The 14,428-nt window shown below is 53.8% G+C and overlaps 1 protein-coding gene across 2 annotated transcripts; it reads left to right on the top strand.

The window, feature by feature from the left end:
- The first annotated feature begins 201 nt into the window (after positions 1 to 201).
- Positions 202 to 13,956, top strand: HRH2 (histamine receptor H2). Of its 2 annotated transcripts, none has more exons than XM_074916031.1 (4): positions 202 to 329; positions 6,128 to 7,658; positions 11,161 to 11,302; positions 13,201 to 13,956. In XM_074916031.1, the coding sequence occupies exons 2-3, from the start codon at positions 6,556 to 6,558 to the stop codon at positions 11,171 to 11,173; spliced, it is 1,116 nt and encodes a 371-aa protein (XP_074772132.1). In that variant the 5' UTR covers positions 202 to 329; positions 6,128 to 6,555; the 3' UTR covers positions 11,174 to 11,302; positions 13,201 to 13,956. The 2 variants fall into 2 exon arrangements, with proteins under 2 accessions (XP_074772132.1, XP_074772131.1); XM_074916030.1 differs by having other exon boundaries at positions 11,161 to 11,316.
- Positions 13,957 to 14,428: the final 472 nt, after the last annotated feature.

Here is a 14,428-nt window from a genome sequence, read left to right as displayed (position 1 = left end):
ACACCGCGTGCCTGGAGTACAGCTCACTTTCAGCATTTCAAATTTGCCGGATGATAACCTCAGTGTCTGAGTTCACAGCTCTGATCCCACCCACTTGTGGTCTGACTCATGTTGCAGTCACCGTGCTGCCTGGATATTGGTACGCGAGAAGGGAGGGAGGGAGGAGAGGAGAGGAGAGGAGAGGAGAGGAGAGGAGGCAGCCGCCGCTCGGAGCACACGCTTCTGCCTTCACAAACTGAGCCGCGCACGCCGGGGGAAAGTTGGAGGCAGCGCAGCCACAGAGGGCTTCCACCTGCTCAGAGGCTGTGGGAAAGCAGCACCTTTCCCAGGTAAAGCTTTTCTCTTACTTTTTGCTTGGTTGTTACACTGGTAAATCACTTTATAGGTGAGATCTCAGAGGGGTTTGTGGGTCCTTGCTGAGGTTGGGGTGTACTAAGCAGCCCGCAATGGGACACCCCAGTCAGAGCAAGAGGGTGCCGCTCATCAGACCTTGGCACCATCATCATCCTGTTGTGCCTGAAGCAGAGGCCAGTTAGGGGACTTTCACTGGCTGTTGCTGCCAGGGATTGCTGGAGCCAAGAACATCAGGGCTGAAGGGAGGACATGGGTAGAGCGTGTCCAGGGCACAGAAGCAGAGCCCTGCTCTGCCTAAGCATCCGCTGGTATGAAGCATCTCTGCCCAAGCAGCCTCCTCACAAGGTCTGCTGCTAAACCAACTTCTTGCACTGAGCTGCCCGAGCCCTTTCTCCAAGCTCCCCAGCCCCTCCATCCAGCCCTCCACACCCTGGCAGTTGGTGGGCATCTGCTGGAGCAGGGGTTGCCCCATCTGGGGGCACAGTTGGCTCTGTGGGGCAGGGTACCCCCAGGCTGGGCTGTAACGCTGGCACAGGAGGGTGCATAGTCCCCTGGCTGGAATAGACTTTGGCAGGAGGCTGAACCCTGGGGCTTCTGCTGGGAACTCATGCAGCTCCAAGCACACCCATGAGCCTGGCACCTCTGTTTACAGTTTCACCTTTCCTGGGAACTCTCCGTAGAATAGACTTTAGAAATTCTGGCTGCTCTACAGGTTTACAATTACCTCTTTGGGTTTTCTGCTTTCAGGGATCCCAAACTCCCTCTTACGCACAGAGCTCTTATCCTCCTGGAGAGCATGACTGAGGGCTGGTAGCTGGAATGGGGATTGTGTCCTGCCTCCCCCAGCCCCTCTACTCATGCCAGAGACAGTAATTGCTGCTGTGTATCAGTCAGAGTTTAGGCTGGGATGAGGCAGGAAGAGCACCAGGCTCTGGAGGAGACCAAGGAGCAGGGGCAAAAGCATCTGGGGATGTAGCCTGGCAGGATGTTGGTGTCTCTCCACAGTCCCAGAGAGGTTGCAAAGTGGCTTTGCAAAAATGAGACTGCATCTGTCAGCGTGCACCTGTAGATTAAAGGGTGAACTGTGTCAATCCACCTGAACGAGGGCACCTTGGATGGGTGAGCACCCACGAGCAGCACACCTGACAGCCCTGCCCCCGAGAGCGGAGGGGAGATGAGCGATTCCAAGGAAGAGATGGAAACGAGGGCGATGGGGCTCACCGAGCACAGGGGCAGAGGCACGGTGGAGGATGCTGTGGGGTGCAGCACTGCATGGGAGGTGTGGGGAGAAGCACAGTCCTTCCAGAAAGGCTGCTCATAAGCTAGAAACAATCCCACAACCTCACCAAAGCCTTCCATAGACAGCAGGGCAAACTAGTTTCGGCACCACTCTCACATTTGTCCCCTCTCACACGGCCTTCAAGCCCCAGCTCTAGCAAATTTTGTCTTGTCCCATTGTGAGGTAAGATCATGGCTCTCACACAGGATTGAAACAGCCCTTTGCCAGGGTCCCTGCAGCTCCTGGCACTGCCTGCGCCCCACCACTGAACCTTAAACATCCTCTTTCAGACCAGAAGAAATCCCCACCCTCCTCCCCATTTCACAGCCTTGGCTGAAGTACTTCTCACAGCATGCACAGATGTTTAATCTCTGGAAGCACTTGAACATAATTTCAGAAAAAGCCATGACGTTCTGCTGTAAGCTCTGCAGGGCCACGGAATTTGCTTTGCTCCTAAGTGACTTCTGCCAGCACTTTGCTCAGAAAGAAGCTAATGCAAGAGGCAGAGTGACATTTCAGGTCTGCCTGAGAGCTGACCCATCCTGTCCCCAGGGCAGAGCTAAAATGCTTCATGCAGAGTTTCTCCTGAGCCCCCAGTCATGGCTGTCAGTGCCCTTTTGGGTAGTGGGAAACACTTCCCAAAGACAGGCTGCCACATTCAGGCACTCTCCAAGTGCTCCTTTCTGCCCGTGTCTCCACTCATGGTGCCAAGGTATCTAGGCTTTTAGCAGATTTTAAACAAATTTATTATGCCAGAAGTAGAAGCACATGAATGGAGAGCAGCAAATGTACTACCTGCACTGCCAGAGCGGGCGCTGCATCTCATTAGTCTTGATGGGAAAGCACACAAAGTGCTGGAATAAATGACGCTGAGGATGAGGAGGAGGAATAGAAAGGTAAAATGCAACAGAAATTTCCCATGGATAAATCACAGCTCCCTCCCCAGAGGAGTTAATTGCCATTTTAAATGGGCACACAGTGGATCAAATGTAACACGAGCTGCAACAGAGAGGAAAATATCTATTCAGGCAGGAGAAGGCAGGAATTACTTTTAGCATTGTAAGGAGGCTAATGGGGAGACGATAGTACGTTACAATGGAAGAATCATTAATGCTCCAGAGAAGGCTATTAATAGAGTTCCTTAAAGATCAGCCTAGAGATAAATTTTTTTTAATGGTTTTCATTAGTGATCTTGGCTCAGAAAACAGGAGTTTCTCCAAGAAAATGTACTGGTGAGAAACTTGGGAGAAGTTTTAAACTGGACAAGGGACTAAGTATTACAGGAGAAGAACCAGAGGATCCAAAGATCAACAGAAACATAACGGTCTGGCACAAGTTCATATGCTTAGGGACTAACTGCAAAAATTGTTACTCTAAGCAGCTGAAAACACCGTAAGAAAAATATCTGGCTTGTAGGGAACCCTGGGATAATTGCAACAAAACAAATCCAACCTGACAAGTCTTCACAGCAGAGATATTGTCCATCAGAGCACCAGTGACCCTGGAAAAGGTGCTAGAAGGATGACCCAGAAGCGGTGCCCTACTCTGGTCCCTCACTGTCAGGAGGGTGATTTTGAACCAGGAACAGATCCAGGCTGTGATAATGAGGATAATCAGGTAAATGTAAAAGCTGTCTGGTGAGACAGGGCTGGAAGGGTATAATTTATTCAGGCTATTGCTAGAAAGGCTGCCATGGGAAACAGCTACTCCACTCATACATCAAGGAGGAAATGAACTCTCTCTGCCAAAATGCAACAGGAGCAGAGGATACGGGACTGGTATTAGAGGTGGCTGCGAGTGACCCGGGCAGAAAAACAGAAGCAGATGTAGAATTCCAGAGGGCCAGTGCTCCAGGAAAGAGCCCTATGCTGAGTGCACTGCCCTGGGAATGGTGCTCTGACGGCAGTGGGCTGATCCCACAGCCTGACATCTACACCAGCCCTCCAGCCTGCTTCTCCTGCAAAGCCACGTCCGGGGGTTGTGATCCCTCAGTGGACTGTTTCCATGAGATAATTTGGCAGATGAATAGGGGAAAGTCTCTCACACACCCATTACAGTTAGGGTTGCAACATCCAAGCTGACAGGCTGATCCTGTCCTGTCCCGTGGAGGAACAAAGTCCCAGGCAGCTGAGCCCTGCAGCCCGCATGTGCAGGGAGGGTGCCCACGACCAGGCTTTGAGGACAGCTGAGAGCCCAGCTCTACCTGGGGTCCTCTGCAGTGATGGGGACACCTCTGTCCCCTTCATTTGGGAACCCTTGCTTTTCCCTTCCACAGCTCAGCCCAGTGGCTCCATATCCCACTTGGAAACACTTTCTACTCCCTGCCTGAGGGTGGGGAGAGAAAGTGCCCATTTCATGCCCTGAGCTAATTACAAACAACAATGAGAAACAAAACAACTTCTGGCCAGGTCTGCAGCACAGGGCTGCGCTGGGGCCACCTGCACCACGGCGGGTGCCGAGCGTGCCAATGCACCCAGAGCTGGGACCCAGCAGCAGAGCCCAAGCTGATCCCCGGCAGAGCCCACGTGAGCCGCGAGAGCTGGTTGGTGGCAGGAGTAGGGTGTTGATGTGTGGTGAAGCAGCCACGTAGGAGGCTGTGATCCACCCACAGCATTTTCTAAGTGTGCTACTCCCCCTATAATTTATCCTGCCATTTCCACATGTTGGGAGCAATGAAAAAACATCCCTTTCACTTGGAAATACCCTTCTCTGAGAACAACCTGTTCTCGTCATTGCTGTCAGCAGGCAGGCAGCGCTCAGCTTGTTCCACGCTCCTTTTGTGCGCGAACAAAGAGCTTTCCATGGCAAGAGCCTGCGCTGCAGCAGGAGGTGAGGAACCGCTCTGCACGCTGCCGCCACAGCTGAAAGCATCACATCCCTCTCCCAACAGCCTTAATCCCAGCACCCAAATTCAGAGGACTCCCTGTCTGGCAATGAGTTTGCTCTGCTCAGCAGAAGGCTTCCCACAGGCCGGTTCATCACTTGTCATTCACTTTCAATTCCTTTAGAAACAGCAGGGCTGCAGGTATCATTGCTAATCTCACCGGTCCAGTCCCCATCTCTCCGCCATATGGCTACTGGCAATCAGCAGTTATTTACTCATGCAGTCTCCCCGGTATATGCCCTCCCATGGCCCCCATGCCTTTAACCTTGAATCAAAGACATAAATCATCTGAAGAGTCTTTCAGCCTGCTCCACATCCTTATCTTGTTCTTGCAGGGTGAGTTTAACGTTAAAAATCTCACCTCTGTCCTCTGCCAAGGCTGGACCTTTTCCTTTCCTGGAGTTTTTTTCTTTTTGCTCCATCTCTGCAGCCAGTTGCATGCTGCAGGGAATCAGCTCTACCTCCTGCACAAGCCTGTGCACCACCAGGGATAGCTTCACTGCTGATCCACGGGCTGCGGAGAGCCCGGGGAGCCGGGTCCTGCACCACCCATGGAGACGGCACTGCTGTCCCCTCCCAGCGCATTGGGGACAATGGGGAGACCCATCAACTCACCTGGGAAGCGCATGGGGGGAGACCACAGCTGTGGCACAGCCAGCTGGGCTTCTCAACCTTCTCCCAACCCCCTCTCTCCCACGTCAGGAAGGCGCATAAAGGGAAACTGAGGCACTGCAGCGATAAGAATGTTGCTTGCAATCACACAGGAGCCAAGGCCCTTTTGAATCTCGTAGCAGCATGGTCCTGAAGCACCGTAATCAGCAGCTAAAAGCTCTTTTGGTGATTAGAAGGGTTTACTGTGTTGTCTCTGCCCTTGCAAAATAAGGCATTTTGTTCTTTGCATCCAGACAGAAAATAGCCATTAAAAAATGTCTACAAGGGATGTTCTCCACTGTGTCCCTGTCCCACAGCAGGAGCAGCTCCATCCAAACTTTCCCTGAAAAACAAACCTCCATGCTGCCCTTCAGCTGCTAGGAATGGGACTGATGAAGCTGTTAGAGCCCTTTCCAGCCATCTCCTCCCCAGGACGTTGCACCGCTGACAAATGGGTTCCTCTTTCCTCACAGAGCACTGAGCAGAGTGCAGATTTCCTCTCCAGGCTGCATGGATGCTGCTGGCAGGGCCCAACACAAGGCATGGGCTGCTGGAAAATGCAGATACAAAGTTTAATGAGACTTAGAGCCACAGCTGAGCTTTGGAAATTACGTAGTGGTGACTAATTTTGCTAAATTGCATAAGAAAAGCATACTGCTTTCTCAGGAAAACTTTCCTCATATCCTCCCAGTCCTCCTTTTTATCGTAAGCCTGTAGAAACTCAGTCCCACCAAAATCCCTGCCTTTCCTCACGTCTCTACTTTACATAGGCACCCCTGGGGCTGGGAGGGGCCAGCTGGCAGAGACATGTGTGCCTGGCTGCCAAGACACTTTCCAACTCAGGTTTAAGTGGGCTGGAGCATCCAGGGAGGTGCAGACACCCTGTTTCTAGAGGGGTGTGAGGGGCAGCTGAAAGGACCTTTGACCACTGCAGCTCTGAATTGGTGCTTTCTTTGCAGATTGTCCTTGGGAGGTGGCAAAGCTCTGTGCTTGCTGGAGCACTGCTGACCGCTGTCACCAGCCAAACATGCAGAGCACATGAGATGCCACAGGACCTGACCCCATGGTCACTCAGAGGAAAGGAGAAGGCAGGAGAGGAAAAGGGAGCAGCTGGGACCCACCAGCAGCTGCCACAGGGGATCAACTCTAGCACTGAGCTCCCAGATGGAGCCAACAGGCACAATCAAGTCACATGGCCACATCTTTCCCTCGACCATGTCATTCCTAGCATATGAGGCTGAACACGTGAAGTGACTGCAATGTTCTCCAAGGTCACTGTAGGCCTAAGGTCGCTTTGGAAAGGGCTCTCGGGCTGCCTGGCAAAGGGTCACTCCAAGTAGCTTCAAAGCCAGTGAGAGCAGGACTGCTCCATCCACGCAACTGCACTATGGATCCGTGCTTCAACCATACAAGCTCTCAAAAAAGGATGGACTTCCCCCTGCAGGTGCTGGTCGGATCCTGCCTCGCCATCCTCATCGTGATCACTCTCTGCGGTAACATCATTGTCTGCCTGGCTGTCACTCTTGACCGCCGGCTCCGCAGCTTGACGAACTGCATCATCGTCTCCTTGGCCATCACCGACCTGCTGCTGGGCCTTCTGGTGCTGCCATTCTCTGCCTTCTACGAACTCACCAAAGAGTGGCCCTTTGGCAGCATTTTGTGCAACATCTACACCAGCCTGGACGTCATGCTGTGCACAGCTTCCATCCTCAACCTCTTCATGATCAGCCTGGACCGCTACTTTGCCGTGACCACCCCACTCCGCTACAGCCAGGTGGTCACTCGCTCCCGGGTGGCTGTGGGTTTGGTTGTTATTTGGACTGTTTCACTGATGGTCTCCTTCCTACCCATCCACCTGGGCTGGAACACCAATGGGACAGCAGTCCAAAACACAGTCCCTAACTGCAACAAGGAGTGCATGCTGGAGGTGAACCCTGTGTACGGGCTAGTGGATGCCTTACTCACCTTCTACATCCCTTTGATCATCATGTGCATCACCTACTACCGGATATTCAAGATAGCAAGGGACCAAGCCAAGAGGATAAACCACACATGGTGCTGCAGCAGCAACACCCCCATGCCACCCATGGTGAAAGAGCACAAAGCCACTGTGACACTGGCGGTGGTGATGGGAGCATTCATCGTGTGCTGGTTCCCCTATTTCACGGTGTTCACATACCGAGGGATGTGGGGAGACCGCAGCGTGAAAGGCACACCCATGTCCATTGTCCTCTGGCTGGGCTATGCCAACTCAGCCCTGAATCCCATCCTCTACGGGACACTCAACAGGGATTTCCGGGTGGCGTACCAGCACTTGCTGCACTGCTGGAGGACTGGGGGCCCCAGGAGCTCCCACCTGCCCCCGCTCCAGAAGGCCCAGTCCAGGGGCAGGAGCTGCAGGCGGGGACAGGGTGGGCAGGAGGGTAAACCTCTGAAACTGGAGATGAGGAATGGAAAAGGGATCTTGCTGACTGATGGAGCCCACAAGAGGTAAGAGCCTTCTTACACGTGGGGCTTTGATGGTAGGTCCATCCCCAGAGAGGAAGGCAGAGGTGGGGACCCCACATTGTCTGTAAACTTTTAAGCAACAAGCCGATGCCCCAGCAGGAGATCCTTGCCTAGGCAACTGTTGCTCTTTGCAGCCACTCAGAAATTCATCACCAGCAGCAGGGACCCAGCTCGCGTCTCTCCATACTGGTGGCACAGGTCCAGCTACTCCAGCTTCACATGTTGCTGGCCAACCCTGCAGTCACCACCCATTCGCAGGGACCACAAAACATCCCTGGCTTTGCTGGCTAATGGGGACGGTTTTGCCATCAGAATTTGCTGTACGGAACAGGGTGCAGTCATTAGCTGCTGCTGTTCCCAAAAACCAGCCATGTCCTGCTCTCTGGTGGCAGGTGGCCAGCAAAGACTGGGCAGACAGCAGAGATGCAGGGCCTTAGGAAAGGTGACTGTCCATCACAGGGAGGGCAACAGGGTGGTAGCCCTGGGGCACAGAGTTAAAGCACCTGCGGTCAGGCTGAAAGTCCCTGCAGGAACCAAGATCTGGGTCCCCAGCTCCCTGAAGAGCAGCTCAGCAGTTTCCCTTCCTGGCCAAGCCATGCACCCTCAGCATTTAGGCTGTCAGTTTGCATCAGCAACGAATTCAACGAACAGCAAGTTCCATTCCCATCTCTCGAAAGGAGCAAGAATAGCCAAAATTGTATTTCTAAAAACATTTGCCAATCTAAATACCTATGTAAAATTAGAGCCAAAAATTCCCTCAGCATCACCCCAAGCATGTCACAGGGTCAGGCCTCTTGGAGGGGTGCAGGTGTGCTGAGGGAGCAGGATGGGCGCAAGGCGGGCGAGCTCTGTGCCAGGCTGTGGCACCAGTCCCCTCCCTGGGCACCCACGTCCCTGCAGGGCTGGGCCACCCGCCCACCACTCTGCTCAAAGCATTCACCCGCCCGAGCATAAGGAGAAGAGAAGCACACTGTCTGCCACGGTGCAAGCTGCTGCTCCTGAGACTTTAATCTACCTTCTAGGCAGTATCTGATAAGAAGCCCAGAAACTTTCCATCCATAGATAAGGAGTCCTTTGACTCCCTGTTCCCAGCATGACAGCAAAGAAGCCGCATTCATGCTCTCCTGCGGCATGTGCCCTTGATCCTGTCCCAGAGACACAGTCTCAAGCCACCAAAAGAAGAATGTAGAGAGGTGAACCCAAGGGCAAAGCCATCCAGAAGACTCAGCCAGCAGCATCGTGCCTCCCCTGGGGCTCAGATGTGACTTTACCCAAGACAAATGGGCAGCCTGGGGCAGGGGAGACTGCCCCAGGAGACACAGAAGGATGAGTGAGTGTGAACAAATATAAAAACACAGTTCCTGGGGCTGCCTTTTCAGTTTCTGAGGAACTAATAATGTGTGCAAAGGTACAACATTTGGTAAACACCGTTGCAGGTTGTATATAAAAACATATGGAGAGCATGTTCCCAGCATGGTAGAGATGCTTCTGCAAACATACAGAGACAAAGAAAGAGCTTTGCTGTTTACTCACACACAAGTGCAGCTCCTGAGCAAACCAGGAGCTCACGCACCGCGGCTCTGCAGTCAGACAGAGGGAGCTGGTGATGGGAAACAGGCCGGTGGGACTTCCCTACACAACAGAGAGGAAGAAGAGACAAAAAAGTCAATGACTTCTCAAAGTGCTGCTTTACCACAAAGCGAGAACAATGAGTTGGAAAGAAATAAAAGGGGAAGAAAAAAGAGTTTCTGTTTTTCTGGCAGAGGTCAGGGTCACTCATTTCCTGGCTTTCCCCCTCTCAGCTTTCCCAGGTAGACAAGGTCCTTCCCCTGGTTCACCTGAGGGCCTGATCCTGCTATGGGAGTGACATCCAAAGCCCACTCTGGGGTTAGCAGCAGCCAGGGAACCCCTGTCCCCAAACTCTCAGCATGTAGGTGCCCAGCATCAGCAGGACTTGGCAAAAGCCCCAGCACAGAGACCTGGCGTGTGGCTCCAGACTGTCCTCACCCTTTCAGGGTGAAGCTCCCCCACTGCTAAAATCAACCCCAGCGAGTATCCCAGCTGGATTTGCTTCCAAGGGAGCAGGAGGTTGGAGGGAAGAGGGCAAGCGGCAGTCAGTCCACAACAGTGCAGATACAAGAACTATGGGGAAGCAAGAGAGGAAGACTCAAGCACGAGGACGTTTCTTGACCTTTCTAAATCCAGAGATCTCCTTCCCATCCTACACAACACCACTACTGTGGTTTCTGCTCGCAGTCAGAGTTGCTTGAGCACCAAATGATCAGTTATTGCTTTTACTGTCACTACTTCCCTTCTTAGCCTGCTCGCTTAAACAGGAAGGATATACCAAGGGTCCTGTGAGGTCCCTTCCAACCCTTTTATCCCCAGTCAGATGGATATAGACATCTGCTCTTCTCAGATGATCTGGATCAACTAGTACCACACAAAAGAAGTGGGCACAGGATTTACCTGTACACCAGAAGCCTGGCAGCCAGCCAATTTCACCCCAAGCATGAACCAAGCTGGTTCCTCTCCCCACTTCCCTTTCACATAGTCTCCCCACTCATCTGCCCTGGCCACGTTAACAGAAAAAGCAACACAAATCACTCCACAAACTCATAAACCCCCAGATAGGAAGGACCAGAGCTCAGAAGGTATCTGCTCAGAGCAGCTCCACAGGGTCATTCAGGGGAAAGCAGAACTGGCAATATTTTGAACCGTTGCCCTTAACAATATTCTTTCCAGTTATGACGCATAGGGAAAAGATCAGCAAAGAGTGAGAATACTGGAGAACTGCGGCTGGTCTCAGGGGTGTCAGGAGCAGGGAAGGAAGTCAGTTATCCCTGCTTTGGGAATCCAAAGGCCACAGGAGCACTGCAGCCTTTAAAGGGCCAGGCAGGGATGCAAGGGAAGACAGCTGCTTCTGTCTCCCCACCAGGCACCAGAGAGGCGAGAAAATTCACTTCACACAAAACTGGAAATGGAAACCACTACTTGTATGCACAACACCTAATGGACCCCAGGAACCTGCTTCGGTGCAGTGAGACAGGACTCTGAAGAAGAGCAGGCTGAGCAGTGGGCATGGCTGTAGGTTGTGAGACCAGTCCCTGAGGTCCAGAGAGATGAAAAACTCAAGAGAAGAAGCATTCAGCACTAACAGGGAGGTACTGGGCAAAAAATGCCGGAGCTGGGCCAGTGGCTCTGGGTCACCCTCTTGCATAGATCAGCTGTGCTCAGGGCAGTTTGGGGCAGGACTGTGGCCACAACATATGGGCAGACAGAAGCCAGTTGCCATAGGAAAGGATCGCTGTTCCAGTCACGACATGCCTGCCCCAGCCTGTCACTGTGGGGGGCAGACACCAGCCAGGTAGTACCTGGTGCTCCACAGAGCAAAGCTGGGCTTGACCAGACTGGCACTGACCAACTGAACTCTTCTTTTTCTTGCTTTTCTTTCCATCTGCATGTGCAATTTACCCCTTCCCAGAGCTTTCCCGTGAGTCTCAGCCAGCCCGCTGCCCTAGGACCCATGTCTCCCAAACTTCAACTCCTGGCTGCCCTCTTCCAAAATCCTATGAGGTTGGAAGGACAACACTCAGTTTTCCTCGGGGAGAAACTCAACAGCAGAGGTGAGGGCTGCAAGGTGAGTACAGGGCCAGGGTCACTGGGTGCAAATGAAGAGAGAGGGCAGCTCTCCATGCTGTGGCACCCACTGCATTTTCCCTGGTCCAGCCATCCTGTCCCAATGGTACTTGATGCAGAGGGTGATACTATCAGAAGTGAATCCTCACTCCTCTCTCCAGCACCATTTGCTCTCCAAACCCAGCCGCAAGCCCAGGGGAAGTACACAGAGATGTGCACCCCTTGGCTGTCCTGGAGGGGTGGGCTTACACAACCACCCTGCAGTGCCCTGCAAGATGCCTGCATCCTGCCTGTCCCTCCACACGCTGCAGAGGCAGCTGCATTCAGAGCATGGATTTCCAGCATTTTCATGCAAACTTACGTCAGCTCCACATAAATTGCTAGCAGCTTTTACAGGAATGCTGGCAGGGCTCCCAGGGTGAGGGGCTGTTGCTGCACCGGGCATTGCTGCTCTCTCCCAGCAGTGCTGGGCTGGAGGACATAACTGCCATGCATGGGGATGCCTCTCAGCTCCAGAGAGCCACTTTGTGCAGCCCTTCTCAGGAAGAGCCAGGCAAGGTCACCCTGACCTCTGCATGCTCTCCCTCCAACGCTGCATGCTGATAACCTGGGCTCTCCCATATTGACTGTGCCCTGGAGGGGGAAATACGGTCACTCACGTGCTGGAAGCTAAATACACTTGTCCCTGCCTCACACTGAGCATTACTAACCTTAGCCAAGGACATGGCGATGGCGAGAGACGGTGCTGCCTGCCTGCATGTGCAGCTGGGACAGAGCTGGGGCTGCTTCAGGAGAGCGCAAGGCCCCCACCCTGGGGCACAGCATCAGCCTGCACCTCTCAGAGGGACTCCCCGTGAATCACCCTGGAAATGCCATTGCCCATCAGCAGGAGAACTAGAGGCTTGGAGAGCAAGGTGGCAGGAGCAGGGCAGGGCAGTGAGGTCCCCGTGACCCCATCAGGCCCCGCTGGGCTGCACGTCCCTTGATGCGACATACCAAGGCACAAGCATCACTCAGCGGAGAGATCACAGTGCAGAGGCTGCTCCCTGGGGGAGCATCATCACAACCCCTAGCACTGCCCCACAAGAGGGAGCAGCATGAAACCCCATGCCTGGAGGGTACAACAGCTCACAGTGAACCCCCTGGCAGTGCAGACACCAGGCAGAGTCATCTCTGCTGCCATCATTGCCCGACAGCAGAGGCAGAGAGGACACCAGTTGAAGCTCTTCTGCTTCATGCTTTCCCTCTCTGTGCTGCACATATGTTCTGAAACTCATTTAGTTTCCATGAGGTAAAGGCGAAACACCAGCCATCCCCTGAGAGATTGCTAATCTAATCAGCAGAATAAAGCAAAATCGTCAGGGAGAGGTTTGCAGATCTGAGGTCCTGGTGTGGCCACAGATTTCCTCTCTGCACCATGGGGGCGGGGACAGGAAATGTCACTTCGCATGGGACACCTGCCAGAAAGAGTCCCCAACCCACGTGTGGTGACAGGGAGAGGGGCCACGAGAGAAGGAGCGCCCCAGGAGCTGCCGACCCCAGGACACCTTTTATCAAGCCATTTGCAGAGGTGGCAACCATGACACTGCTGGCCAGCCCAAGTGGATGGGGACAGCAGCCAGAGGAAGCCACAAAGCAAAGTGATACTACTTATAGGGATGTCAGATGATGGGTCCTGGGGTGACGCTCACCTCTACCCAAATGTCAGCATATAGCCATGATCTGCTGAGAGCACCCTCCGCATCACACCACAGTCCCTCCCAGGAACAGTGGGTGCTTAATGCAGCATCCGTTATGCTGGGGAGCAAGAAAAGAGAAGGGGGTGAGGGGAGACACCTACCTGCACCCCGCAAAGCTGTTGAAACCCCTTTCTGTTCCCCTGCAGGATCCCTGCTCTGGCATGCAGCATTCGCTCCATCCCCAAACACTGCTGGAGAGGCCCTTGTCTGCCCAAGTTTCTTCCCAGGAGGGTGATGTGTTTGAAGAGCCCTCAGAGGAGCTGCAGAAGAGCTTCTTCCCTGCCCTGTCGGGGCTGTGACACCTCCAGCACTGAGCCTCGCAGCAACAGGTCGTGGTGCCCAAGGAGCTGGGTCAGGAGCCAGCATGTGCCCCTGGCAGGGCTGGGATGGGGGTGCCCTCCCCAGGCCCAGGGTGGTGGGTCAGGCTGAGAGGACACAGGGCAGGGGGAAAAGGGCTATGGTCAAGGTTTTGGTGCCAGACAGACCAGCCTAGGACAGAGAAGGGGAGCACAGGCACTACCCTCCTCCCTGGTACCTTTTCCAAGGGACATATCCACCCTTCAGAGGGGGCAGGGGTATGCGGCAGGAGGGCTCAGCACGGCGGATGTCGGCAGCCAAGAGTGCCAGATGTCCGTGCACAGGACACCCAGTCCTCCAGCATCCATGCTGGGGCAAGACTGCCTCTGCCATTGGGAAGGTTTTGGCATTATCGGGGCTGTCCCTGCTCTCTGTGTCTGCTTCACACCCTCTGTCTCAGCCCAATTGTAAGAAGGAGAGAGGCCCTGGAGCCTGCTGGGCCATGGGGAGACACTAAGCACCCGGGGTTTGACCCTGAGCTCTGCCCTTCCCGGCAGCTCAACACTAAGATGAGCAAAACAGGATGTTTCTGCACTAAGCTTGTGCAGAAGTCATCAGCGGTATAAAAACCTATTTAACATAGAGGGAAAATTAGATGATTCATTTATTTGTGTATGGTCTGTCCTGGGAAGAGCCTCCCCGTTCCCCTGCACCCTGCTGTCCCATTCCTATCCCTCTGCTGGAACACAGCCTGGACACACACAACACAGACCCCCAGGACATGTGTTGCAACCACCCCAGAAAGGGCTGGCACCCCCCCAAAGAGCACCTTCCCCTGTGGGACCAGCTAGATGATTCCCCCCCAGTCCCTGAGCTGGTGGGAAGAAGGGAGCAGCAAGCAGTAAGGACCAGGTAGGACAGGAATGAACAAGGTGCTGTGGGGCAAGAGTTTTCTTCCTGGAATAAGCCTGACCCACGTTACCCCCGGGCACAGCATGCTCATTCTGTGCCCCAGAGCACCCCCGGGTCACAGCAGGGGACAGGCAGACCCCTGTTTGCGGGATCCCCCTGGGAAGG

Source organism: Athene noctua, chromosome 12, assembly GCF_965140245.1.
Source record: "Athene noctua chromosome 12, bAthNoc1.hap1.1, whole genome shotgun sequence".
NCBI classification, from domain to species: Eukaryota; Metazoa; Chordata; class Aves; order Strigiformes; family Strigidae; genus Athene; species Athene noctua.
Note: the sequence above shows the minus strand (reverse complement) of the source record. Positions and strands in the feature narration are given on the sequence as shown.

Coding starts and splice junctions, on each gene's coding strand:
- HRH2 (XM_074916031.1), top strand. CDS start 6,556: ATGGATCCGTGCTTCAACCATACAAGCTCTCAAAAAAGGATGGACTTC.